Here is a 27,649-nt window from a genome sequence, read left to right on the forward strand (position 1 = left end):
CCACCCACTCAGTCAACCCCAATGGCATGGAGAATATAGCCTAAAGCTTTTACTATCCGCGGCACAGGGCTGGAGTGATCCTTCTCCCTGGGATTACCCACTGTCCCTCCATGGGTTTCCAGGGAATGTGCGTCCTGAGGTCTCTCTCTCGGTCACTGTCTCTGTGTCTGGTGTATTAATTCCATGGTTAGAGAACAGAAGATCATAGGTTTGAATCTCACTGACGCTGTGTCACCGTAAAAAAATAAATGTGTTAGCATGATTAAAAAAAGTTTACCCAAAATAAGCTAGCATTGTTTTTAACAGTCATATTAACATTTTCGCTTTTGTTCTCAGATCGTTTAAAACCGGTCAGGAAACGTATGCCTTTTTTTGCACAACCCATGTGAAATAAAAAACATATGTTCTCACAACTTCCAAGGAACCAAATGTGCTAGCTGGGAAGTATTTACATGACTATTGCATACTAGGTCTACTGGCAGAAATCCGTTTAATATCTGATTATTAGTGTGCATTTAAACGTACTCAATGTGTCTTCCGTCAATCACAATCAGAACTTCCTTCAGGCAGCACCTCTACTAGTACACAACTTTATATTTCCTCACTAAAACTAAGCTAGGCATATTTCCCAGAGTGGTGGGTGAACCAAGCTGAACATTTGGAGTAGTTGTTCTCTTCTTGGTAATGGTAAAGTATAAAGTTAATCACCCATTTGGGCTGTTTGTGCTAAGACAATACCTCTCTCTTTCTCTCTCTCCGCACTCTCCCTCCCCCTACATACCCCACTCTCTCTATCTCCTTTCACCCCCCCCCCTCTCTTCCTCCATACTCCCTCTCTCCCAGTCTAGCCTGTAGGAGCATTAGGTCAATAACCGAAAGGTTGCTGGATCGAATCCCTGAGCTGACAAGGTAAAAATCTGTTGAGCAAGGCAGTTAACCCACTGTTCCCCGGGAGGCGATGATGTCGATTAAGGCAGCCCCCCGCACCTCTCTGATTCAGAGGGGTTGGACTAAATGTGGAAGATGCATTCAATTGTACAACTGACTAGGTATCCCCCTTTCCTTCTCCATATACCCCCATTATAAAAAAGTGTAATAATGGTTTGTCTGGCCTCTAGCATTCTTCTGGAAATCATTACAACAAGATGCTGAGCTAGGTAAACTGTGTAAGCCCCTCTATAAACTATATTAACACATTAAAAACAGGAACAACAGTAAACCCTTTTATTGATTACATTTGTTGTTTGTAAGCAGGACAGGATAACTCCCCTGTGACGAGACTGTTTTTTTTTGCAAACAATTTAATTGTGTTTTGAAATGTATCTTAAATCCGTGGTTGATTTGAGGTGGCCATTAAAGGGAGACATAAAATAAAGACTTTCCTGCCATTTCATTATTCACTCTTGGTCCTTTTCTGCAAACCAAACGATCGCAAATGACCTGGATGCAAGACTGAGGTTTGGATGACAGATAGGATAGCTAACATCGACTCAGACATTATCGTCTGGTTTCCCGGATCCAGATTAAGCCTACTCCTGGATTGACGAGTGTTTGAGCATAGACCAGGAGCAGGCAAACCAGCGCCATGGTTCCAGAGTCTACTCTAGACCATCACTTATCCAACAGAACACTGAAGTCTTGTGTCTGCAGAAGGCAAGTGCTCCTCTAATAACCAACATCCATCCACTAGGACCAGATCAATACTAATCCAGACAAAACTAGACCAGCTGTCTGAAAAAGACAAATGCTCCTTGGGTGGAAACAGCCTCATAGGAAGAGTAGCCCAGTCTGCAGCCCCATAGATAGCAGTGAGCTGTTTTAGCTGCCTAAAGCTGTCAGTGTGAAGACCGTGTTGATCTGCAGGGTTTCTATTGTCCCAGTCAGGAACAAAAGGTTGAGACGCAAACTAACAAACAAACCATTGTTCTAACCCTAACCGAAAACAGTGGGGAGAGGAGAAAAGGGACCGACTCAATAGCAAGAAGCACGTGCACACGTTCAAACAAAAACAAGGCATGTCAAGTGTGTTGTTACCTGACAGGACAGTGAATATGGCAGCGAAGGCGTTGAGTTTGAGGCCGTCGATGACGTTTCCTAAGTGACACGCCTCTATGGACATGAGGATGCCTCCGGTGGCCAGGAGGAGAATATACAGACATTCTGACACGATACACAGCCACAGCACTCCTACAGGGAGGGGGGGGAGGGGGAGAGAGAGAGAGAGAGAGAGAGAGAGAGAAGGGAGGGGTTGGGAGTGGGGGAGAGGGGGATTGCAAGAGGGTGGGGGGGTTAGGTGAGGGAGTCGGACAAGTGACCCCTTCACCCATATCATTAACCTTCACTGTCACAGAGAAGATGCATCTGTCTAAGACAGACACACACGCCACACACCATGCTCGCTCACTCACACACTCACGCTCACACACACACTCACACACACACACACACACACACACACACACACACACACACACACACACACACACACACACACACACACACACACACACACACACACTGCCTGGCCTATGGATGGTGGGTGAATGATCCTTGATATGGGCTACGGATGGTGGGTGAATGGTCCTTGATATAACCAGGGTAAAACTTGACATTAAGTTGCCCATATTACTATGTAACTACACAGTAGTAACAACATAGTTACAAACGGTAGTTACATAGGTATTACTATGCCCAGCGATACAAGCCTACCAGACGAGCTAAATGCCTTCTATGCTTGCTTCGAGGCAAGCAACACTGAACCATGCATGAGAGCACCAGCTGTTCTGGACGACTGTGTGATCTCGCTCTTCATAGCCGATGTGAGTAAGATCTTTAAACAGGTTAACATTTGTAAGGCTGCGGGGCCAGACAGAATACCAGGACGCATACTCAGAGCATGCGCTGACCAGAGCATTCACTGACAATTTAAAGCTATCCCTGGCCTGGTCTGTAATACCAACTTGTTTCAAGCAGACCACCCTGCCCAAGAACGCCAATCAACGCCATCATCCCAGACACCCTGGACTTACTCCAATTTGCATACTGCCCCAACAAATGCAAAGATGACACAATCTCTATTGCACGCTACACTGCCATCACCCACCTGGACTTAAGGAATACCTATGTAAGAATGCTGTTCATTGACTACAGCTCAGCATTCAACACCATAGTCCCCTCCAAGCTCAAGACCCTGGGACTGAACACCTCCCTCTGCAACTGGATCCTGGACTTCCTGACGGGCTGCCTAGGTGGTAGTATGGCAAAAACACATACGCCACGCTGACCACCAACACGGGTGCCGCTCAGGGGTGTTTGTTTAGTCCCCTCCTGTACTCCCTGTTCCCCCACGACTGCATGGCCATGCATAACTCCAACACCATTATTTAGTTGACGACACAACAGTGGTAGGACTGATCAACGACGACAATGAGGCAACATATAGGGAGAAGTTCATAGCCCTGGCAGTGTGGTGCCAGGTCAACAACCTCTCCCTCAATGTCAGCAAGACAAAGGAGCTGATCGTGGACTACAGGAAACAAATGAACAAAGGAACAGAAGCCTACAATCCCAGTAGGATCACCAGGACAACGCAGTGTTTCTACTCTTCATAAATGCTGTTAGGTTTGCACTTTTCAATGGACACATCCACATCGGTGGGGCTGTAGTGGAGCGGATCTAGAGCTTCAAGTCACTCGTTGTCCACATCACTAAGGAATTAACATGGTCCACACACACTCACACAGTTGTGAAGAGGGCACGACAGCGCCTCTTCCACCCCAGAAGGCTGAAAAGATTTGGAATGGGCCCACTTGGTACGGCAACTGCAAGGCACCCAACCGCAAAGCGCTACAGAGGGTGTTGAGTACGGCCCAGTACATCACTTGGGCAGAGCTCCCTGCCATCCAGGACCTTCTTACCAGGCAGTGTCAGAGAAAGGCCCAAAAAATTGTCAAAGATTCCAGCCACCCAAGCCTTAGACTGTTCTCTCTGCTACTTCACGGCAAGCGGTAACAGTGCACCAAGTATGGAACAAACAGGACCCTGAACAGCTTCCCTCAAGCCATGAGACTGCTATACAAGACTGCTAAATAGGTCATCAAAATGTCTTATCTTTATCTCTGCATTGTTGGAAAAAGATCCGTAAGTGAAAAGGTACCGTAACTTAGCATTTTGTTAATGAAGCATGTGACAAATAAAATTGGATTTGATTGATTTGAGCAATACCTATGTAACTACTATGCTGTTACTATGTTGTTACTACAGTTATATTACTGTGTAGTCATATAGTAATAAGGGGCAACTTATAATAAATAATAAAATAAATCCAGGTTATTACTAACCAATTACAGTGTAATTACATAGATTATAACACTGTTAGCTACATTGCTATAAGACCTGTAGAATGTTAAGTGCTGCCAACCACAGTTACAATTTTTCAGTTAAAAGTAGGCCTAGAACTCAGTTAATAATTTAATCTATTCTTCTCTCAGTGAAAGGGCAATCATTTTTACTTGTTCCGACCAAATTCTTCAATGGTATTGGTATTTATTAGGATCCCCATCAGCCACTGCAAAAGCAGCAGCTACTTTTCCTGGGGTCGTCATGGGATTTCAATAATTAATCAAAGGTGTTCATTTAAATTTCACGGCAGGATCAAGATGCATATTAAAAAGATTGAAGGTAGTCTGTGATTTATGCAAATGAGTCTCACATATGTGTCTCTTTCACGTTTCGTTTTTTTGGTTTGTCTAGCTGAGAGTATCCCTTTAGCTATTTCAATAACTGCAATTCCCTAACCAACATATCCTCCATCACAAAAGCCCACAGAAAGGTATGGACTTATTGGATGAAATCAAATCGTGAAACCAACAAGGGCCCTATGGAAGTAAGTCATAATAATGCCCATTTTGGGCACAGAGGCAGTGACATTTGACTCAATTGAGTTCACAATTGGACATGTTTAATCACATCTCTCAGACTGAACAGGTGAATAGAATAGGTGAAGTTACAACTAAACCACAATCAGTTGCGGGTGTCTGTCATTGTCATTCTTTCATTCTGTCAGTGTCACAGGAAGATTTAATTCCAGACAGTGCGTGTGTCTTGTCTTGTCCTGTTAGGAAGCTATTCAACAGTCTTTCGTGTGGCACAGACAGGTTGTATGTTTGTGTGTGTTTGTGTGTAGTGAATTAGTGTGCCAACACGGAGGAGGTGAAAAGAATGAAAGATGGATGTCTGTTTGGCAGAGTGAGATGCTATCTATTCATCCTCTCTCTTTCTATCCATTCTCTCATCCTCTTTGAAGACCTATAGAAGTCCAAACTCTGCTGAATTTGAATGAGTGACCACAGCATGGATAGCACACCAGATAATACTGATCAACTGCTTCTCAGGTGTGTTAACGCTGGGCAGGAACAAAAGACTGCAATCCCAGTAGCTCCCCAGGACAACGCAGTGTTTCTACTCTTCTTAAATGCTGTTAGGTTTGCACTTTTCAATTGACATATCCAAATAAGCCTTAAGGATAACCTACATCTCAGTTGAGCCCTGCGTGTGAACCTACTCCATGATTATTAAGTGACTGGGTTCAATTTTCACCTTTTGAGCTGCACTTGCAATTCCTGTTATAAAAGAGATGACGTGAATCTCGATCAAAATACAACACCAATTTAGCCATTCACAGACGCATAGCAAATTGTGTTAATAACACATCAATTACAATGTAATAACATGTTACTACACAAAACCTACCTCTTTCATGTGAGGGTGTGACATAAATGAAACTTCTGCAGATTTCACCTGAAATAGAATATCCCACACAATCAAAAACAATACAGTCAAACACTCAGTCATCATATTTCGAAGGTGGCTAAACCCCTGCAGTCTTTTGCACCATCCCTGTTGAAACACACCTAATTCTACTACTCTGCAGGACATTTTTCAGGTGTGAAAAGGCCTGCATTCGTAGCAGACCCAGCAGCTCTTCGAGATGAGTGTTGGCCACCCCAGTGACACAAGATTGACACCAAACATATTGAATTTCCGTCCTATTCTCACACTGTCGTGCAGACTATTTTATGGCATATTTACGAGACGGTAAAAATCATCTATCCGTTCTAAAATATGTATATGTTACAACTGTCGATGTGATTTCTCACGCTTGACATTCTTGCTCTCGTTGAAGGTAATTTTTCACTTAGGCTATCCAATATTTTTGAAGGAACGGTTAATTTCAGAGATGGACACTGTGATTCTATCAATAGCTACAAAAACCATTCACATGCAATGCACGCAACTATGTCACTGTATCGGACATCAATTAACCAAGCTGCGATTGTTTCATTTTTAAAAAATACAGGCCTACCCATTGATTCTTGAAAAAAATATAATTTAAACATGGCTCATGAGTTTAGTTCAACTGTCGTACCCCATCAGAACCCAAATTATAAACCGATTTGATTTACTCCGTTTGTAATTTAAATGTAAACAAACATCCTCGAAACATGTTGTTGATTTCATGGATGGTCAGCCCTTGGTCTATGAATTTGAGAGTGGTTAAATTTCCCCAACCCCATCCCTCTGCTATTTAACAAAACATTATTTTTTGAATTTCAGATTTCAACTTTAAAGTAAACAGTCAAATGAAAAACATATTACCTAATACAGCTCACATGACAACCATGGACATTTGATTTATCTTAAAAGACAATAACAAATACATAGGCATAGCCTACACATTTGCATAGTCCATGATTCTGAGAACCCAATTATAACCTTCCATTTAAAAACTAGGCTATTTCCTTCATGTCTATCTATACATGGGTCACATCGCGGCGTGCGAAAAAGTGATATTCTCTTAGCTTCTCTTACCTGGTTCAAGACAACTGGAAACTTGGGGGAAAAAATAGATCCAACTGGAAAAAAAAACATTTTGACCGGTCATCCAACTCGGAATTCCAAGTTGGAAACTCCGTCCGGAAGTGAAGATCACTGACGTTATGATTTGACCTTGTTTTTCCCCCCCCGAGTTTCCAGTTGAAGTGAAAGCACCATCTCTTTCTTACCTGTCATATTGACGTTCTCCTCGCACGAAAACCAGATCCCGGTGTGGAACTTCCTCATAATGTACTTGTCCTCGCCGGACTCCCAGATGTACTGGACCAGTCTGCTGTCGTTGATGTTCGAGCTGTTGAACCTGATACAGAACGACTGTTTCGTGGTGACCGGTCCAGTACAGAAAGGTTTTGCAACTTTCCGTGTCCCCTCGCACCAGTAGCTGGTAGTCAACGCAGACACGGCTAGAATCAGCGCGAGGAAGTTCAAGGTAAGAGCCAGGGATACCCTCCGCTGCCGATCCATCCCTCCCATAATGGCAAACGGGAATGGGAGACGCACCTAACTCCAACGTTCAATACAATATTTGGCGACTTCTCCTCAGATCCTCCTCCAGTTATCCGGTTTACCGATAATATATCAGTGGGCAATTACAGCTGCGCGATACTTCTGCATGTGGAGCCAATCCTCAGATATGCTCTTTTGAGAGTCTGATACTCTCACGTTGTAGCTACCCATCCTCCCCCTCCTTTCTAGTGTATCTCTCCCTGTCTCTCCCCCTCTGTTGAAGGGGGAAGGTTGCCAGCTCCTCCTACCTGTCCGTCTGTATCCTAGTTGAGTCCGTCTGTGCAGTCAACCACACACACACACACACACACGCACACACACACACACACACACACACACACACACACGCACGGACATTCAATGAGTGTAATGTAGTTTACAAAGTTCGATTAGGAAGGCTGGTCTAACTGGCTCTTCACTTTTTATTCATCTAGTGAACGAACACATTTTTAATTTTTTTATTTTTTATTTCACCCTTATTTAGCCAGGTAAGCTAGTTGAGAACAAGTTCTCATTTTCAGTTCTCAAGTTCTCATTTGCAACTGCGACCTGGCCAAGATAAAGCATAGCAGTTCGACACATACAACAAACACTTGTTGTTGATTGTGAAGAATCAACAACAAGTGGGACACAATCATGAAGTGGAACGACATTTATTGGATATTTCAAACTTTTTTAACAAATCAAAAACTGAAAAATTGGGCGTGCAAAATTATTCAGCCCCTTTACTTTCAGTGCAGCAAACTCTCCAGAAGTTCAGTGAGGATCTCTGAATGATCCAATGTTGACCTAAATGACTAATGATGACAAATACAATCCACCTGTGTGTAATCAAGTCTCCGTATAAATGCACCTGCACTGTGATAGTCTCAGAGGTCCGTTAAAAGCGCAGAGAGCATCATGAAGAACAAGGAACACACCAGGCAGGTCCGAGATACTGTTGTGAAGAAGTTTAAAGCCGGATTTGGATACAAAAAGATTTCCCAAGCTTTAAACATCCCAAGGAGCACTGTGCAAGCGATAATATTGAAATGGAAGGAGTATCAGACCACTGCAAATCTACCAAGACCTGGCCGTCCCTCTAAACTTTCAGCTCATACAAGGAGAAGACTGATCAGAGATGCAGCCAAGAGGCCCATGATCACTCTGGATGAACTGCAGAGATCTACAGCTGAGGTGGGAGACTCTGTCCATAGGACAACAATCAGTCGTATATTGCACAAATCTGGCCTTTATGGAAGAGTGGCAAGAAGAAAGCCATTTCTTAAAGATTTCCATAAAAAGTGTTGTTTAAAGTTTGCCACAAGCCACCTGGGAGACACACCAAACATGTGGAAGAAGGTGCTCTGGTCAGATGAAACCAAAATTGAACTTTTTGGCAACAATGCAAAACGTTATGTTTGGCGTAAAAGCAACACAGCTGAACACACCATCCCCACTGTCAAACATGGTGGTGGCAGCATCATGGTTTGGGCCTGCTTTTCTTCAGCAGGGACAGGGAAGATGTGTTAAAATTGATGGGAAGAAGGATGGAGCCAAATACAGGACCATTCTGGAAGAAAACCTGATGGAGTCTGCAAAAGACCTGAGACTGGGACGGAGATTTGTCTTCCAACAAGACAATGATCCAACACATAAAGCAAAATCTACAATGGAATGGTTCAAAAATAAACATATCTGTCATGTACTGTCATGTTGTCTTGTCTCTGTCCTTTCCCTTCACCCTGTCTCCCTCTGCTGGTCGTGTTAGGTTACCTTTTCTCCCCCGCTTTCCCCCAGCTGTCCCTTGTCTCCTCTAACTACCCATTCACCCCGTTCCCCACCTGTTCCCTTTTTCCCTCTGATTAGGTCCCTATATCTCTCTCTGTTTCTGCTCCTGTCCTTGTCGGATTCTTGTTTGTTTGTGTCATTCATGCCTGAACCAGACTGCCGTCATGTTTGCTGTAACCTTGTCCTGTCCTGTCGGAATCTGCCGGTCCATCTGAGCCTACCTATGTTTGGTAATTAAAGAAGCTCTGTTTAAGTTGATTCGCTTTTGGGTCCTCATTCACGCACCGTAACAGAAGAATCCGACCAAGAATGGACCCAGCGACTTCGGATCCTCTCCACTCAGCCGTCGAGATCCAGGGAGCGATGCTAGGCAGACACGAGCAGGAATTGTCTGCTGCTCGACATGCCGTTGAGACCCTGGCCACCCAAGTCTCCAACCTCACAGAACAGGTTCACCATCTCCGCCTCGATCCACCGGCCACTTCCAGGGCTTTCGAATCTCCGGAGCCCAGAATCAATAACCCGCCGTGTTACTCTGGGGAGCCCACTGAATGCCGCTCGTTCCTCACCCAGTGTGATATTGTGTTTTCTCTCCAGCCCAACACTTACTCCAGGAGCACTGCTCGTGTCGCCTACGTCATATCTCTCCTTATTGGACGGGCTCGTGAGTGGGGCACGGCAATCTGGGAGGCAAGGGCTGAGTGTACTAACCAGTATCAAGACTTTAAGGAGGAGATGATACGGGTTTTTGATCGATCTGTTTTTGGGGAGGAGGCTTCCAGGGCCCTGTCTTCCCTATGTCAAGGCAATCGATCCATAACAGACTACTCTATTGAGTTTCGCACTCTTGCTGTCTCCAGTGGCTGGAACGAGCCGGCCTTGCTCGCTCGTCTTCTGGAGGGTTTCCGCGCAGAGGTAAAGGATGAGATTCTCTCCCGGGAGGTTCCTTCCAGCGTGGATTCCTTGATTGAACTCGCTATTCGCATTGAGCGACGGGTTGATCTTCGTCACCGAGCTCGTGGAAAGGAGCTCGCGCTCTCCGTCGCCTCCCTCTCCGCATCACTACCATCTTCCTCTGCCGGCTCGGGTGCTGAGCCCATGCAGCTGGGAGGTATCCGCATCTCGACTAAGGAGAGGGAACGGAGAATCACCAACCGCCTCTGTCTCTATTGCGGTTCCGCTGGTCATTTTGTCACTTCATGTCCAGTAAAAGGCCAGAGCTCGTCAGTAAGCGGAGGGCTACTGGTGAGCGCTACTACTCCTGTCTCTCCTTCAAGATCCTGCACTACCTTGTCGGTCCATCTACGCTGGACCGGTTCGTCAGCTTCCTGCAGTGCCTTAATAGACTCTGGGGCGGAGGGCTGTTTTATGGACGAGACCTGGGCTCGGGAACATGACATTCCTCTCAGACAGTTAAAGGAGCCCACGGCCTTGTTCGCCCTGGATGGTAGTCCTCTCCCCAGGATTCAGCGTGAGACGCTACCTTTAACCCTCACTGTTTCTGGTAATCATAGTGAAACCATTTCTTTTTTAATTTTTCGTTCACCTTTTACACCTGTTGTTTTGGGCCATCCCTGGCTAGTTTGTCATAATCCTTCCATTAATTGGTCTAGTAATTCTATCCTCTCCTGGAACGTCTCTTGTCATGTGAAATGTTTAATGTCTGCTATCCCTCCTGTTTCCTCTGTCTCTTCTTCACAGGAGGAGCCTGGTGATTTGACAGGGGTGCCGGAGGAATATCACGATCTGCGCACGGTGTTCAGTCGGTCCAGGGCCACCTCTCTTCCTCCACACCGGTCGTATGATTGTAGTATTGATCTCCTTCCGGGAACCACCCCCCCCCGGGGTAGACTATACTCTCTGTCGGCTCCCGAACGTAAGGCTCTCGAAGATTATTTGTCTGTAGCTCTTGACGCCGGTACCATAGTCCCCTCCTCCTCTCCCGCCGGAGCGGGGTTTTTTTTTGTCAAGAAGAAGGACGGGTCTCTGCGCCCCTGCATAGATTATCGAGGGCTGAATGACATAACAGTGAAGAATCGTTATCCGCTTCCTCTTATGTCTTCAGCCTTCGAGATCCTGCAGGGAGCCAGGTTTTTCACTAAGTTGGACCTTCGTAACGCTTACCATCTCGTGCGCATCAGGGAGGGGGACGAGTGGAAGACGGCGTTTAACACTCCGTTAGGGCACTTTGAATACCGGGTTCTTCCTTTCGGCCTCGCTAACGCTCCAGCTGTCTTTCAGGCATTAGTCAATGATGTCCTGAGAGACATGCTGAACATCTTTGTTTTCGTTTACCTTGACGATATCCTGATTTTTTCACCGTCACTCCAGATTCATGTTCAGCACGTTCGACGTGTCCTCCAGCGCCTTTTAGAGAATTGTCTTTTTGTGAAGGCTGAGAAGTGCACTTTTCATGCCTCCTCCGTCACATTTCTCGGTTCTGTTATTTCCGCTGAAGGCATTAAGATGGATCCCGCTAAGGTCCAAGCTGTCATTGATTGGCCCGTCCCTAAGTCACGCGTCGAGCTGCAGCGCTTTCTCGGCTTCGCGAACTTCTATCGTCGTTTCATCCGTAATTTCGGTCAGGTGGCAGCTCCTCTCACAGCCCTTACTTCTGTCAAGACGTGCTTTAAGTGGTCCGTTTCCGCCCAGGGAGCTTTTGATCTCCTCAAGAATCATTTTACATCCGCTCCTATCCTTGTTACACCTGACGTCTCTAGACAGTTCGTTGTCGAGGTTGACGCGTCAGAGGTGGGAGTGGGAGCCATCCTTTCTCAGCGCTCCCTCTCTGACGACAAGGTCCACCCATGCGCGTATTTTTCTCATCGCCTGTCGCCGTCGGAACGTAACTATGATGTGGGTAACCGCGAACTGCTCGCCATCCGGTTAGCCCTAGGCGAATGGCGACAGTGGTTGGAGGGGGCGACCGTTCCTTTTGTCGTTTGGACTGACCATAGGAACCTTGAGTACATCCGTTCTGCCAAACGACTTAATGCGCGTCAGGCGCGTTGGGCGCTGTTTTTCGCTCGTTTCGAGTTCGTGATTTCTTATCGTCCGGGCTCTAAGAACACCAAGCCTGATGCTTTGTCTCGTCTCTTCAGTTCTTCAGTAGCCTCCACTGACCCCGAGGGGATTCTCCCTGAGGGGCGTGTTGTCGGGTTGACTGTCTGGGGAATTGAGAGGCAGGTAAAGCAAGCACTCACTCAAACTCCGTCGCCGCGCGCTTGTCCTAGGAACCTTCTTTTCGTTCCCGTTCCTACTCGTCTGGCCGTTCTTCAGTGGGCTCACTCTGCCAAGTTAGCCGGCCACCCTGGCGTTCGGGGTACGCTTGCTTCCATTCGCCAGCGTTTCTGGTGGCCCACCCGGGAGCATGACACGCGTCGTTTCGTGGCTGCTTGTTCGGTCTGCGCGCAGACTAAGTCCGGTAACTCTCCTCCTGCCGGCCGTCTCAGGCCGCTTCCTATTCCCTCTCGACCGTGGTCTCACATCGCCTTAGATTTTGTCACCGGACTGCCTTCGTCAGCGGGGAAGACTGTTATTCTTACGGTTGTCGATAGGTTCTCTAAGGCGGCTCATTTCATTCCCCTTGCTAAGCTTCCTTCTGCTAAAGAGACGGCACAAATCATCATCGAGAATGTTTTCAGAATTCATGGCCTTCCGTCAGACGTCGTTTCGGACAGAGGTCCGCAATTCACGTCTCAATTTTGGAGGGAGTTTTGCCGTTTGATTGGGGCTTCCGTCAGTCTCTCTTCCGGCTTTCACCCCCAGTCTAACGGTCAAGCAGAACGGGCCAATCAGACTATTGGTCGCATCTTACGCAGTCTTTCTTTTCGCAACCCTACGTCTTGGTCAGAACAGCTCCCCTGGGCAGAATACGCCCACAACTCGCTTCCTTCGTCTGCGACCGGGCTATCTCCTTTTCAGAGTAGCCTCGGGTACCAGCCTCCGTTGTTCTCATCTCAGTTCGCCGAGTCCAGCGTCCCCTCCGCTCAGGCTTTTGTCCAACGTTGCGAGCGCACCTGGAAGAGGGTCAGGTCTGCACTTTGCCGTTATAGGGCGCAGACTGTGAGAGCTGCTAATAAGCGTAGAACGAAGAGCCCTAGATATTGTCGCGGTCAGAGAGTTTGGCTCTCCACTCAGAACCTTCCCCTTAAGACGGCTTCTCGCAAGTTGACCCCGCGGTTCATTGGTCCATTCCGTATCTCTCAGGTCATTAATCCTGTCGCAGTGCGACTTCTTCTTCCGCGATATCTTCGTCGCGTCCACCCGGTCTTCCATGTCTCCTGTGTTAAGCCCGTTCTTCGCGCCCCCGCTCGTCTCCCCCCCCCCCCCCCCATCCTTGTCGAGGGCGCACCTATCTACAGGGTCCGTAAAATCTTGGACATGCGTCCTCGGGGCCGTGGTCATCAGTACCTAGTTGACTGGGAGGGGTACGGTCCTGAGGAGAGGAGTTGGGTTCCCTCTCGGGACGTGCTGGACCGTGCGCTGATTGATGATTTCCTCCGTTGCCGCCAGGTTTCCTCCTCGAGTGCGCCAGGAGGCGCTCGGTGAGTGGGGGGGTACTGTCATGTACTGTCATGTTGTCTTGTCTCTGTCCTTTCCCTTCACCCTGTCTCCCTCTGCTGGTCGTGTTAGGTTACCTTTTCTCCCCCGCTTTCCCCCAGCTGTCCCTTGTCTCCTCTAACTACCCATTCACCCCGTTCCCCACCTGTTCCCTTTTTCCCTCTGATTAGGTCCCTATATCTCTCTCTGTTTCTGCTCCTGTCCTTGTCGGATTCTTGTTTGTTTGTGTCATTCATGCCTGAACCAGACTGCCGTCATGTTTGCTGTAACCTTGTCCTGTCCTGTCGGAATCTGCCGGTCCATCTGAGCCTACCTATGTTTGGTAATTAAAGAAGCTCTGTTTAAGTTGATTCGCTTTTGGGTCCTCATTCACGCACCGTAACAATATCCAGGTGTTAGAATGGCCAAGTCAAAGTCCAGACCTGAATCCAATCGAGAATCTGTGGAAAGAACTGAAAACTGCTGTTCAAATGCTCTCCATCCAACCTCACTGAGCTCGAGCTGTTTTGCAAGGAGGAATGGGAAAAAATGTCAGTCTCTCGATGTGCAAAACTGATAGAGACATAACCCAAGCGACTTACAGCTGTAATCGCAGCAAAAGGTGGCGCTACAAAGTATTAACTTAAGGGGGCTGAATAATTTTGCACGCCCAATTTTTCAGTTTTTGATTTGTTTAAAAAGTTTGAAATATCCAATAAATGTTGTTCCACTTCATGATTGTGTCCCACTTGTTGTTGATTCTTCACAAAAAAATACAGTTTTATATCTTTATGTTTGAAGCCTGAAATGTGGCAAAAGGTCGCAAAGTTCAAGGGGGCCGAATACTTTCGCAAGGCACTGTACCTGCTGGAGCGTGTGCTAAGAGTGGGTGCTGCTATGGTGACCAGTGAGCTGAGATAGGGCGGGGCTTTACCTAGCAGAGACTTGTAGATAACCTGTAGCCAGTGGGTTTGGCGACGAGTATGAAGTGAGGGCCAGCCAATGAGAGCGTATAGGTCGCAGTGGTGGGTAGTATATGGGGCTTTGGGGACAAAACGGATGGCACTGTGATAGACTACATCTCTAAGGAAAATTCCACCATGCTTGCTGATTAACTAGTGCAATAATCACTTTAATTTCTTTCAACCAATGGGCATAAATCTAGGAGAGTCAACCCAAACCTTGTGTCCCACTTGATGTTTTGCAGAAACCAGGGGGGTTCCACACACTCACACTCATACACGCTCACTCACATCAAAACCAGATTCATTACCTCAAATAATGACAGTAATGTGTCCATTTGGCCTCTCTCCCCCGCTCTTTCTCTCTCCATCTTTCCTTCACTCTCTCTCTCCGCTCATTTGTAACCTCTGGTCTGTGACCTACACACTCACTGCCACAAATAACAGAATCCTCCCGCCGGGCGTGTATGTGGAGCCTACCAGTTCCTCTTCATCTCTACAGGTGTTTTGAGATAATTAGGCTCCAGTCAGTCAGTCTATGGATCTGACACATCTTTGATGCTTATTTCCCCAGGAGCCTCACAGCCAGGTTGAATCCAGTGAGTCAGTTAGTTAGTTAACCTCCTACAGCACAGCAGGCATAATCAATGAGAAAGGAAAAATACTATACCCACATCCAACTAGAGGTCGACTGATTAATAGGAATGGCCGTTTAATTAGGTCCGGTTTCAAGTTTTCATAACAATCGGAAATCGGTATTTTTGGGTGCCGATTTTGCCGATTTAAAAAATAAATAAATATATCTGTATTTTTTTACCTTTATTTAACTAGGCAAGTCAGTTAAGAACACATTCTTATTTTCAATGACGGCCTAGGAACGGTGGGTTAACTGTCTTGTTCAGGGGCAGAACGACAGATTTTCACCTTGTCAGCTCGGGGGAACCAATCTTGCAACCTTACAGTTAACTGGTCCAACGCTATAACCACCTGCCCCTCGTTGCACTCCACGAGGAGACTGCCTGTTACGCAAATGCAGTAAGCCAAGGTAAGTTGCTAGCTAGCATTAAACTTATCTTATAAAAAACAATCAATCAATCATAATCACTAGTTATAACTACACATGGTTGATGATATTACTAGTTTATCTAGCTTGTCCTGTGTTGTATATAATCGATGCAATGCTGGGGGATGATTTAACAAAAGCACATTTTCAAAAAAAGCACAATCGTTGGACGAATGTACCTAACCATAAACACCAATGCCTTTCTTAAAATCAATACACAGAAGTATATATTTTTAAACCTGCATATTTAGCCAAAATAAATCCAGGTTAGCAGGCAATATTAACCAGGTGAATGCATGCAGAGTCAGGGTATATGCAACAGTTTGGGCAGCCTGGCTCATTGCGAACTAATTTGCCAGAATTTTACGTAATTATGACATAACATTGAAGGTTGTGCAATGTAACAAGAATATTTAGACTTAGGGATGCCACCCGTTAGATAAAATACCGAACGGTTCCGTATTTCACTGAAATAATAAACGTTTTGTTTTCGAAATGATAGTTTCTGGATTCGACCATATTAATGACCAAAGGCTTGTATTTCTGTGTGTTATGTTATAATTAAGTCTATGATTTGATAGAGCAGTCTGCCTGAGCAATGGTAGGCAGCAGCAGGCTCGTAAGCATTCAATGAAACAGCACTTTCGTGCGTTTTGCCAGCAGCTCTTCGCAAGCACAGCTCTGTTTATGACTTCAAGCTTATCAGCCTAATGGCTGGTGTAACTGATGTGAAAGGGCTTAGCTAGTTAGCGCGCTAATAGCGTTTCAAACGTCACTCGCTCTGAGACTTGGAGTAGTTGTTCCCCTTGCTCTGCATGGGTAACGCTGCTTCGAGTGTGGCTGTTGTCGATGTGTTTCTGGTTTGAGCCCAGGTAGGGGCGAGGAGAGGGAAGGAAGCTATACTGTTACACTGGCAATACAATAGTGCCTATAAGAACATCCAATAGTCAAAGGTATATGAAATACAAATGCTATAGAGAGAAATAGTCCTATAAATACTATATTAGCTACAACCTAAAACCTCTTACCTTGGAATATTGAAGTCTCACGTTAAAAGGAACCACCAATTTTCAGATGTTCTCATGTTCTGAGCAAGGAACTCAAACGTTAGCTTTTTTACATGGCACATATTGCACTTTTACTTCTCCAACACTTTGTTTTTGCATGATTTTAATCAAATTGAACATGTTTCATTATTTATTTGAGGCTAAATAGGTTTTTATTGATGTATTATATTAAGTTAAAATAAGTGTTAATTCAGTATTGTTGTATTTGTCATTATTACAAATAAATAAATAAAAATTGGTTGATTTAATCGATATCGGCTTTTTTGGGTCCTCCAATAATCGGTATCGGCGTCAAAAAAATCATAATCGGTCGACCTCTACATCCAACATCCAACTTGTTCAGGCGCTGGACAGAAAAAACAATGTAAGCGATTGAGGAATGTCTGCAAATTTGAGATTTTAAAAAGCTACTAATATTCCATTCGATACTTCAATAAATACAGAGGACAGGTGATTAGATGGGGCATGTGGGTCAAAACTCGGGCATGTGGGTCAAAACACTCCATTGGAGTCGTAGAGTATGTACGGCTAAGTAGAAACTATTAAATATGTGAACCTGAGTCTGTGGTTGGGCTATGTAGATAAAGAAACCTGTGACTGTCTTCAGGTTCTGTCTTCAGTTTGATCTCCAGTTGCAACCCAAATTATTGGCACCCTTGCTAAAGATGAGCAAAAAAAACGTTATTAAATAAATAATACAAGCACTGAGCTATATTGTGTGCTCCAAAAATGTATACGAATACAATTGCTCAGAGAAAGAGATTTTGTTTAACAAGTCATCTTCTCAAAATGATTGGCACCCCGATGTTCAATACTCCGCACCCTCCCCTTGCGAGGATAACGGCACTGAGTGTAACAGTATAGCTTCCGTCCCTCTCCTCGCCCCAACCTGGGCTCGAACCAGGGACCCTCTGCACACAACAACTGACCCCCACAAAGCATAATTATCTATCGCTCCACAAAAGCCGCGGCCCTTGCAGAACAAGGGGGACAACTACTTCTCAGATTGAGTGACGTCACTGATTGAAACGCTATTAGCGCACACCCTGCTAACTAGCTAGCTAGCCATTTCACGTCGATTACATGAGCCTATTTCTAAAATGTTTTATGAGATTGGAGAACACATTTGGAGGGATTTAAGACCAGTCCTTCATGCAGAATGTTTCCAGATCCTTGATATCCTTCGTCTGCATCTCTCTTATGAACTGCCCTCTTCAATTCAATGGGGTGCGTGGCCAAAGAGCTCTATTTTCATGTCATCCAACAAATGTTAACCCCTGGAGTTTGCTAAACAGCATTGACACTTGGATTGGAATCAGTGCTATGGTAAGATGACATGAAAATAAAGCTCTTTGGCCACCAGTGTTGGGTTTGGCGTTGAAAGAAGGATGCATATGTAGAAAAGAACCCCACACCTTTGATGTTATGGGGCTATTTTGCTTCCATTGTTCCTGGGCTCTTGTTAATTAAGGTCAATGGCATCATGAACTATACCCAGTACCATGACATTTTAGCCAAAAACCTACTTGACTCTTCCACGACAATAATCCCAAGCACACATCTAAAATCGACAAAGAAATGGTTAATTGACCTCAAAATCAACATTTTGCAATGGCCATCTCAGTCCCCGGACATGAAGCCCATTGAAAACCTATGGTATAAATTGGAAAGAGCAGTCCATAAGCTCAGACCAAGGATTTTGAGGATCTGGAAAGATTTTGTGTGGAGGAATGTTCTAAGATCCCTCCCAATGTGTTCTCCAATCTCATAAAACATTTTAGATAAAGGCTCAGTGCCATTATCCTTGCAAGGGGAGGGTACAAAGGGGGGTGACAGTAGTTTTGACTCCCATCTTTTTGAGATAATGTTTTTCTTCTCAAACAAAATATTTTCTCTGAGCCATTGTATTAATATAAAATTATTTAAGTTCCCAATTTTTTTCGTTGCTCAGTATTTTATTATTTATTTGATATAGTCTTTTTTGCTCATCTTTATCAATTGTGCCAATAATTTGGTCATGAGTCCTAGGGCTGTGGCGGTCATTAATTTTTGTCAGCCAGTGATTGTCAAGAAAATAGCTGCCGGTGTCACGGTAATTGACCGTTAATCAGCTCCTCCAGGATTCTGCGATTCTGTGATCGCATAATTCAATGCAAAATCAACCAATCAGTTCATATTATGCAAGAGCTCACAATGTTGATCAATCCCCGCACTTTTAGCGCATAAAAGAGTCCAATCGAATGCGGGTTTCTAATTTTGACCAATTACTGCACGGTTACCGTGGAAAATGGCCCAATCCAACCACACGTCAACAAAGTTTTTTCCCCCCTGGCCTGTCAGCGTTTTCACGTGCGAAGATGATGGGTGATTGTTGATAGCTGACAGGCAGTACAATGAATATAAATACATCTCATTTGCCAACTAAAATAATGTGCGAAACAATTTTAAAAAATGTGGAAACAAGAGAAAGTCGACAACAGTCACTTCGAATCAGCAAAGCATATGAGAATGTCAGAACAGTTCCCACAGCAGCGGCAGATCACCATGACTGAAGTGGTAGCAGCGAAGACTGTGGCAAGCTCTGAAAGAATCAAGGTGAGGGGCGTTTTATTCAAACTTTTACTCCGCTAACCTTGGCTTTAGTAGGGTGGTCGGCACTCTGCTCTCCCAAGTCTGTCTATGGAGAACGCTGCTCAAAGCACTGAGTGCAATTTGTCAGCTTTGCCGTTTCAAACTCTATAAAACTTAATACGGCTCACGAAAGCACAATCTTTCTGGATTTTTAAAGATGGTAATACTGTTTTAAAAGTACATATCAACCACAATACACTATTTTTAAGTTTTAATTTTTTTTTAAATCTCCCTTACGACCCTTTCAGAAAAAAATTACAATCAAGTATTTTGAAGACAACTTTTTCAAAATAATTATTGATCCTCAAATGGAAAGCGATTGATCAGCTTTGAATATATTTGTTTTTTTAGAGAGAGTGTGAGTGGGAATGGAAGTTGCATCTCGTGTTGATAGCAAGCCCCAAGCCTGATGGAGAGAAATGTGTGAGTGGATTATGACAGAGCTGTTTGTTCAGGAAGATGCACTTTAGATGTTTCTAATTGTTTTTGTATTATGTATTCTGCTTAAAATCGTCCTTAAACTGAGCACAGATGACTTTTTATTGCTTTATATGAAATTAACGTGAAAATAACATTGCAAAGTGTATCGCAGAATTTCAGAAAAGCTACCGCAAAATCAAGCATTTTTGTCGCAGAAATCACAAAAAAATGGCGTGAAATCCTGGAGGGACTGGTTAATTAACATACACATTTAACATCTCCTGGCTTTTACGCATAGCCTACAAGCCACTGATGCAGACCTTTGGAACATACACAACATATACAAGTCTAATAAATCCATGTAATCTAGCCCACACTATCACAATAAATCCATTATTTATTTTAGACAGGTCTACAAAAACATGATATGAAGAAAAATGTAGTCTATTTCAAAAGAACAGAATTCTCTGAATTGTCCTTATGTTAGACCCTGATCTGGCTATGCCATATGGCTGTGGGATACACTAGTTAATTTACAGTGCCTTGCGAAAGTATTCAGCCCCCTTGAACTTTGCGACCTTTTGCCACATTTCAGGCTTCAAACGGAGACTTGATTACACACAGGTGGATTGTATTTATCATCATTAGTCATTTAGGTCAACATTGGATCATTCAGAGACCCTCACTGAACTTCTGGAGAGAGTTTGCTGCACTGAAAGTAAAGGGGCTGAATAATTTTGCACGCCCAATTTTTCAGTTTTTGATTTGTTAAAAAAGTTTGAAATATCCAATAAATGTCGTTCCACTTCATGATTGTGTCCCACTTGTTGTTGATTCTTCACAAAAAAATACAGTTTTATATCTTTAAGTTCGAAGCCTGAAATGTGGCAAAAGGTCGCAAAGTTCAAGGGGGCCGAATACTTTCGCAAGGCACTGTAGCAGACAAGATTTGCTTAGAATGCCATGGCATTATCTTATATTATTTTATAGTATGAAGAATACAATTGAACATAGCTGAATAAAATAGAAAGTATATTTTCTCCAGATGATTTGAGGGAGTGTGCACATGCGGTTCTTCTGTGTTAAGCAGTTAACAAATAAACAGGTACTCCCACATGTTTAATTTAGAGTTATTTATGTAACTATGTTGTGATCAAATGTTGGGCTATATGATTTGATTTTGAATACATTCTAAGGCTGCATGATGTGACTAATGATGAAAGTTGCATGAAAGGCATGAGCCCTGCTCTGTGCTGTTTGCCTTAAGCTGGGCATCATTTACAAATGATATCATTTACAAGTGATAGGCTGATATCATTACACATCACACTATTCTTGATTTAATTCTGTCTTTACATATACTAAATAATATATGTGTGAAATTTGATTTGAATGGACAATTATCATGCACCTGTTTGGAAATGAGCAGTGGAAAAAATACATGTCATCTATGCAGTTAAATTCAAATGGAGGACACTTTTCTTGATTCATTTTCATGCCAGCCAGGTAGGCTATACTGTTTTTTAAGAGAAGCAATGTGCTTAATATTAGGAAAGTTGAGAAATAAATATAGGAGGTATAATGTTTCAGGTAAGACCCAAATGCAAACTGTGTTGAAATAACAATGTTGATTACAGCAACAGGGGCAGGCAAACGACAGGTCAAGGCAGGCAGGGTCGGTAATCCAGAGTGGTGGGGAAAAGGTACAGGACGGCAGGCAGGGTCAGGTCAGGCAGAGGTCGGTAATCTAGAGTAGGGGCAAAGGTACAGGACGGCAGGCAGGGTCAGGTCAGGCAGAGGTCGGTAATCTAGAGTAGGGGCAAAGGTACAGGACGACAGGCCGGGGCAGGCAGAGTGGTCAGGCAGGTGGGCTCAGAGTCCAGACAGGCAAGCGTCAAAACCAGGAGGGTGAGAAAAAGAGACTGGGGAAAAGCAGGAGCTGAGAAAAATGCTAGTAGACAAGACAAACTGGCAACAGACAAACCGAGAACGCCGGTATAAATACACAGGGGGTAATGAGGAAGATGGGCGACACCTGGAGGAGGGTGGAGACAGTCACAAGGACCGGTGAAACAGATCAGGGTGTGACAGTAGGCCTAACCAATAGAAAGTTGATGGGATCCTCCTCTTGTTAATAGAGGCCATCACTCAGTTTTGTCACGCAAATGCATAGTCTATAGAAAGGATGCGCAACATCAGCTCATGGGCTCTCATGAAGTGTTTATATTTTCGATTACATTTGCACTATTGTCAGAGTAATTAGAGGGAGTTTGGTAGGCTACTAATGACCATCAGCATTATCAGAGCTTGGCACCCTCCGGCACCCTGATTACCGTGACTAAATGGTACGTGGAATTTGACTGCAGTCATGACTCGTGACCTCCGGTGTGGCGTTAATATGGTCACCGTAACAGCCCTGTATCTGACCCGAACACACAGAGAGCACATCGCTCGGCTCTGTTTGACTGGCATTCTCAAAAAGCAGCAATGGCATGGATAGAGCTGGATGGCTGTTTGAATCACTGTCTGTCTAAAGAGAAACCCCATCCAAGGTCACTCTGTACCCGGGTTTTCCATTAACTTTAGGCTTATAAAAATATAGAAAAGCTGATAAATCAAATTGGCACCTGCCAATTGTCCAGGAGAAGAAGAAAATTGCAGAACCATTGCTAAACAATGCTTTTTAGCTTATTCATTGACCGTAATACCAGTCGATATAAATATATTTGACTGGTCATGCTTATCGGTCTATAGGTTAATTTACTGGAATGAAATTGACTCGTGTGTGTGTGTAGGCTACAGTATATTCATTGTGTATCACACCCACACAGTGTATACATACAGAGCCTTTGAGCAGAAAATCGGTCAGACACCATGAGAGCTGCTACTGCTGCAGCATCTCAAATGACAACAGAAGGCAGGCTTCATCAGCACATCACATGCCACTTTGCAATGAGCTGTGGGCAGTAGGATATGCATCTTGAAAACATACTCAATTGTTTGAAACCATAACGTTATAATACATACATACATACATACATACATACAGTGGGGCAAAAAAGTATTTAGTCAACCACCAATTGTGCAAGTTCTCCCACTTAAAAAGATGAGAGGCCTGTAATATTCATCATAGGTACACTTCAACTATGACAGACAAAATGAGGAAACAAAATCCAGAAAATCACATTGTAGGATTTTTAATGAATTTATTTGCGAATTATGGTGGAAAATAAGTATTTAAGACATCAATTTAAGACATCAATCTGAAAAAATTCAAGAACTTTGAAAGTTTCTTAAAAGGGCAGTCGCAAAAACCATCAAGCTATATGAGGAAACTGGCTCTCATGAGGACCGTCACAGGAAATGAAGACCCAGAGTTACCTCTGCTGCAGAGGATACGTTCATTAGAGTTAACTGCACCTCAGATTGCAGCCCAAATAAATGCTTCACAAGTAACAGACACATCTCAACATCAACTGTTCAGAGGTGTGAATCAGGCCTTCATGGCCGAATTGCTGCAAAGAAACCACTACAAAAATGACACCAATAATAAGAAGAGACTTGCTTGGGTCAAGAAACACAAGCAATGGACATTAGACTGGTGGAAATCTGTCCTTTGGTTTGATGAGTCCAAATTTGAGATTTTTGGTTCCAACCGCCGTGTCTTTGTGAGACGCAGAGTAGGTGAACGGATGGTCTCTGCATGTGTGGTTCCCCCGTGAAGCATGGAGGAGGAGGTATGATGGTTTGGGGGTGCTTTGCTGGTGACACTGTCTGTGACTTATTTAGAATTGAAGGCATGCTTAACCAGCATGGCTAACACAGCATTATGCAGCGATACGCCATCCCATCTTGTTTGCGCTTATCATTTGTTTTTCAACAGGACAATGACCCAAAACACACCTCCAAAGGCTATTTGACTAAGATGGAGGGTGATGGAGTGCTGCATCAGATGACCTGGCCTCCACAATCACCCGACCTCAACCCAATAGTGATGGTTTGGAATGAGTTGGATCGCAGAGTGAAGGAAAAGCAGCCAACAAGTGCTCAGCATATGTGGGAACTCCTTCAAGACCGTTGGAAAAGCATTCCTCATGAAGCTGGTTTAGAGAATGCCAAGAGTGCAAAGCTGTCATCAAGGCAAAGAGTGGCTACTTTGAAGAATCTAAAATCTAAAATATATTTTGATTTGTTTAACACTGTTTTAGTTACTGCATGATTCCATGTTATTTCATAGTATTTGGGGAGTTTCTCCCATTCTTCTCTGCAGATCCTCTCAAGCTCTGTCAGGTTGGATGTTGAGTGTCGCTGAACATCTATTTTCAGGTCTCTCCACAGAACAACGACCGAAAGAACACATCCAAGATAATGCAGGAGTGGCTAAGGACCAGTCTCTGAATGTCCTTGAGTGGCTCAGCCAGAACCCGATCGTTCTGGCTGAGCCACTGAAGGACATTCAGAGACTGGTCCCGTAGCCACTCCTGCATTTTCTTGGATGTGTTCTTTCGGTTGTTGTCCTGTTTGGAAGGTGAACCTTCATCCCAGTCTGAGGTCCTGAGCACTCTGGAGCTGGTTTTCATCAAGTATCTCTCTGGTTTTTTTTCATCTTTCCCTCGATCCTGAATTGTCTCCCAGTCCCTGCCGCTGAAAAACATCCCCACAGCATGGTGCTGCCACCTCCATGCTTCACCATAGGGATGGTGCCTGGTTTCCTCCAGATGTGACGCTTCCGTCTGGCCACTCTACCATAAAGGCCTGATTGGTGTAGGGCTGCAGAGATGGTTGTCCTTCTGGAAGGTTCTCCCTCAGAGGATCTCTGGAGCTGTGTCAGAGTGACCATCGAGTTCTTGGTCACCTCCCTGACCAAGGCACTTCTCCCCCGATTGCTCAGTCTGTCCGGGCGGCCAGCTCTAGGATGTCTTGGTGGTTTCAAACTTATTCTATTTAAGAATGATGGAGGCAACTGTGTTTTGGGGGACCTTCAATGCTGCAGAAAATGTTTCGTACCCTTCCCCAGATCTGTGCCTCGATACAATCCTGTCTCGGAGCTCGACAGACAATTCCTTCGACCTCATGGCTTGGTTTTTGCTCTGACATGCACTGCCAACTGTGGGACCTTATATAGACAGGTGTGTGCCTTTCCAAATCATGTCCAATCAATTGAATTTACCACAGGTGGACTCCAGTCAAGTTGTAGAAATATCTCAAGGATGATCAATGGAAACCGGATGCACAGGAGCTCAATTTCGAGTCTCATAGTAAAGGGTCTGAATACTTACGTAAATATGTTTTTTTAGGTTTTATGTATGTGCAATTTATTTTTCACTTTGTCATTATGGGGTATTGTGTGTTTTATTTAATCAATTTTAAAATAAGGCTGTAACATAACAAAATGAGAAAAAGTCAAGGGCTCTGAATACTTTCTAAAATGCACTGTATATAGATAAATATATGGCTCTGGCCCTAGCTTGTGCATGAGTTGTTATGACAATAAACTTGCCCAACCATGATTTAAATTAAAACATTTGGAATATCAGCTCAGCTCATTGACATGACTGACTGTTTTAAACCAGTTAACATCACTAATCACTCTTTCTGTTTCTACCTGCCTGGGATGGAATGGAAGAAGGAGAGGGGTGGTGGAAAACACATGAGGATAGGACAATGAACCATACTGTCTTGGATTTAATCTTTGTTCAATTTCTCACATCTTCTAGCTTTGTATCCTTTTCAAAGAGGGGAACCAATTGTCCTCCACTCATACATTTTCAGGAGGATGCAAGGAAAGACTAATTAGGACACATTTTTGTTTTGTTATTCTGTTACACATCTTTCAGGAGATCCGAGAAGCCGTGTGGAGCATTCCAAACAGGCAAAGGACTGGGTACAGAAGAGTGTGAAGAGGAGACATTCAACTTTAGATCCCGATTGATCCAGCAGGCTGTCAAGCGGCGGGAAGATAAACAAAGACCCAGACTTCAAAGTTGACACACCAGACCTACCTTCCCACCATTGCCCCAGTTGAAAAACCAACCAAGGAGGAACTTTTCAGCCTAACTTTGCAACTAACTTTAGGTAGCCTATTGATGGCAGTCTGATGTTGTGGAATGCCATCAATAACATGTTATGCAATCATTGGTAGCTTTGTGCAGTGTGACTCCTATATAGACCACCTGGAACAGCACCATCCTCCACAGAACAGGCTTAGAACTGCTAACCCTGGCAATTTGACTGGTCAGCTCATTGGTCCTCTTGCATTGGCTGCCTGGTGGTGTCATCAAATACAATTGTATTTGTCACTTGCATTGTAATCAACAGGTGGAGACCTACAGTGAAATGCTTACTTACGGGCCCGTCCCAACAATGCAGAGTGAGAAAATAGAGAAGTATTAGAAAAGTAATAACACGTTTTAATACAAGTAATAATCAATACACAATAAGTAATGCTATATACACGGGGTACCAGTACTGAGTTGATGTTTTTTGTACCTTTATTTAACTAGGCAAGTCAGTTAAGAACAAATTCTTATTTTCAATGACGGCCTGGGAACAGTGGGTTAACTGCCTGTTCAGGGGCAGAACGACAGATTTGTACCTTGTCAGCTCGGGGATTTGAACTTGCAACCTTTCGGCTGCTAGTCCAACGCTCTAACCACTAGGTATGAAGTAAATGAGGTAGATATGTACATATAACTAAGAATAAAGTGACAGAAAATAAACAGTAATAGCAGCGTATGTGATGGGTCACAAGTTGGTGCAAAAAGAGCAATGCAAATAGTCTGGGTAGCTATTTTGTTAACTAGTTAGCAGTCTTCTGGCTTGGGGGTTGAAGCCGTTCAGGGTCCTGTTGGTTCCAGACTTGGCTCATCGGTACCGCTTGTTGTGTGTGATGCAATAATTTCCATGGTAATGTAGAATGTTCGTTCAAATGATGCTACCTGATGTGACTCATGCAATGGAATGTATTTTTTTTTTGTCATGTCAGTTGGGTTGATTCAACAAATCACAGCACAGATTGATGGGTACACTTCCTGATTTTACTTTACCCTTTTACTTCCAACTTTGCTCTTATGGGTACTCTTGCAATGGCCGGCAGTCCACCAATTATACCATCATTGTCTTGAATGGGAACACCCGTTCTATTCAATGAGGGGATTCAATGAATCTGGCCCGGGCACCCGGGAAGGTATGTTTTACCCCGGGTGAAGTTTTGGAACCGTGCTGCCTCCCAGGCGTGAGCCCGCACATGGAGTAATGAGTCAGCTTCTCATCCAATGTGTTTTGAGAAAGAGAAAGGACATGAAGAGTATGCAATTGGGATCTTCCCTGTGTTTTACATAACCCCACGGTCCTATAGGTTTTTAATCCGACCCTAATCAAGCTCAGCTGTTGGAGTATAAACCTACAAGACGGTTGGTTGCTCTCCGGGAACATGTTTGTAAAAACCTGGTCTAACTAATGCTGAGTGACTGTGAATGGCATAGTAACTGTGTAATTGTTGTTTAAAATAATAACATACAATTATTTAACTTTTTTAACTACAAAATGTGTTTCTTGAAAATGTTATTCGTATAAGACTATGAGCCTGCTCAACTTCCTGGAATCCAATGTAGCTGCTGTTGGGGTCAGGGTAGTTGGATGTAATTGCTGCCACCACAGAGGCTGGGAGTACCTGTCGTTGGCCTCGACCTAGATGTTCTCCCCTCAGCATCCACTCCAGGGTGATCCGATAAGAAACCAGTCTGTATTTGGTCCCATGTTTTATGAGTTGAAATAAAAGATCCCAGAAATGT

General features: G+C 44.2%; 1 protein-coding gene and 1 long non-coding RNA gene across 3 annotated transcripts in view; one reads left to right on the forward strand and one right to left on the reverse strand.

Moving 5' to 3' along the window:
• Window positions 1-7,434, reverse strand: part of gsg1l2b (gsg1 like 2b) — an 11,690-nt gene extending 4,256 nt beyond the window's left edge. Inside the window, exons 1-3 of the mRNA XM_036955683.2 lie at window positions 7,065-7,434; window positions 5,752-5,799; window positions 2,035-2,187 (exon numbers count right to left, since the gene is read on the reverse strand). Coding sequence (XP_036811578.1) covers window positions 2,035-2,187; window positions 5,752-5,799; window positions 7,065-7,368 — 505 coding nt within the window. The 5' untranslated portion in view covers window positions 7,369-7,434. The remainder of the gene's footprint in view (window positions 1-2,034; window positions 2,188-5,751; window positions 5,800-7,064) is intronic.
• LOC149974394 (uncharacterized) lies at window positions 6,795-27,649 on the forward strand. 2 transcript variants are annotated; one of them, XR_016489319.1, is made up of 2 exons: window positions 6,795-7,324; window positions 25,694-27,649. It is a non-coding gene; the product is annotated as an uncharacterized LOC149974394 (long non-coding RNA). The 2 variants fall into 2 exon arrangements; XR_016489320.1 differs by lacking the exon at window positions 6,795-7,324 and adding an exon at window positions 19,147-19,400.

The sequence above is a fragment of the Oncorhynchus mykiss genome, chromosome 20, assembly GCF_057628025.1.
Source record: "Oncorhynchus mykiss isolate SJ-2025 chromosome 20, ASM5762802v1, whole genome shotgun sequence".
Lineage (NCBI taxonomy): Eukaryota > Metazoa > Chordata > Actinopteri > Salmoniformes > Salmonidae > Oncorhynchus > Oncorhynchus mykiss.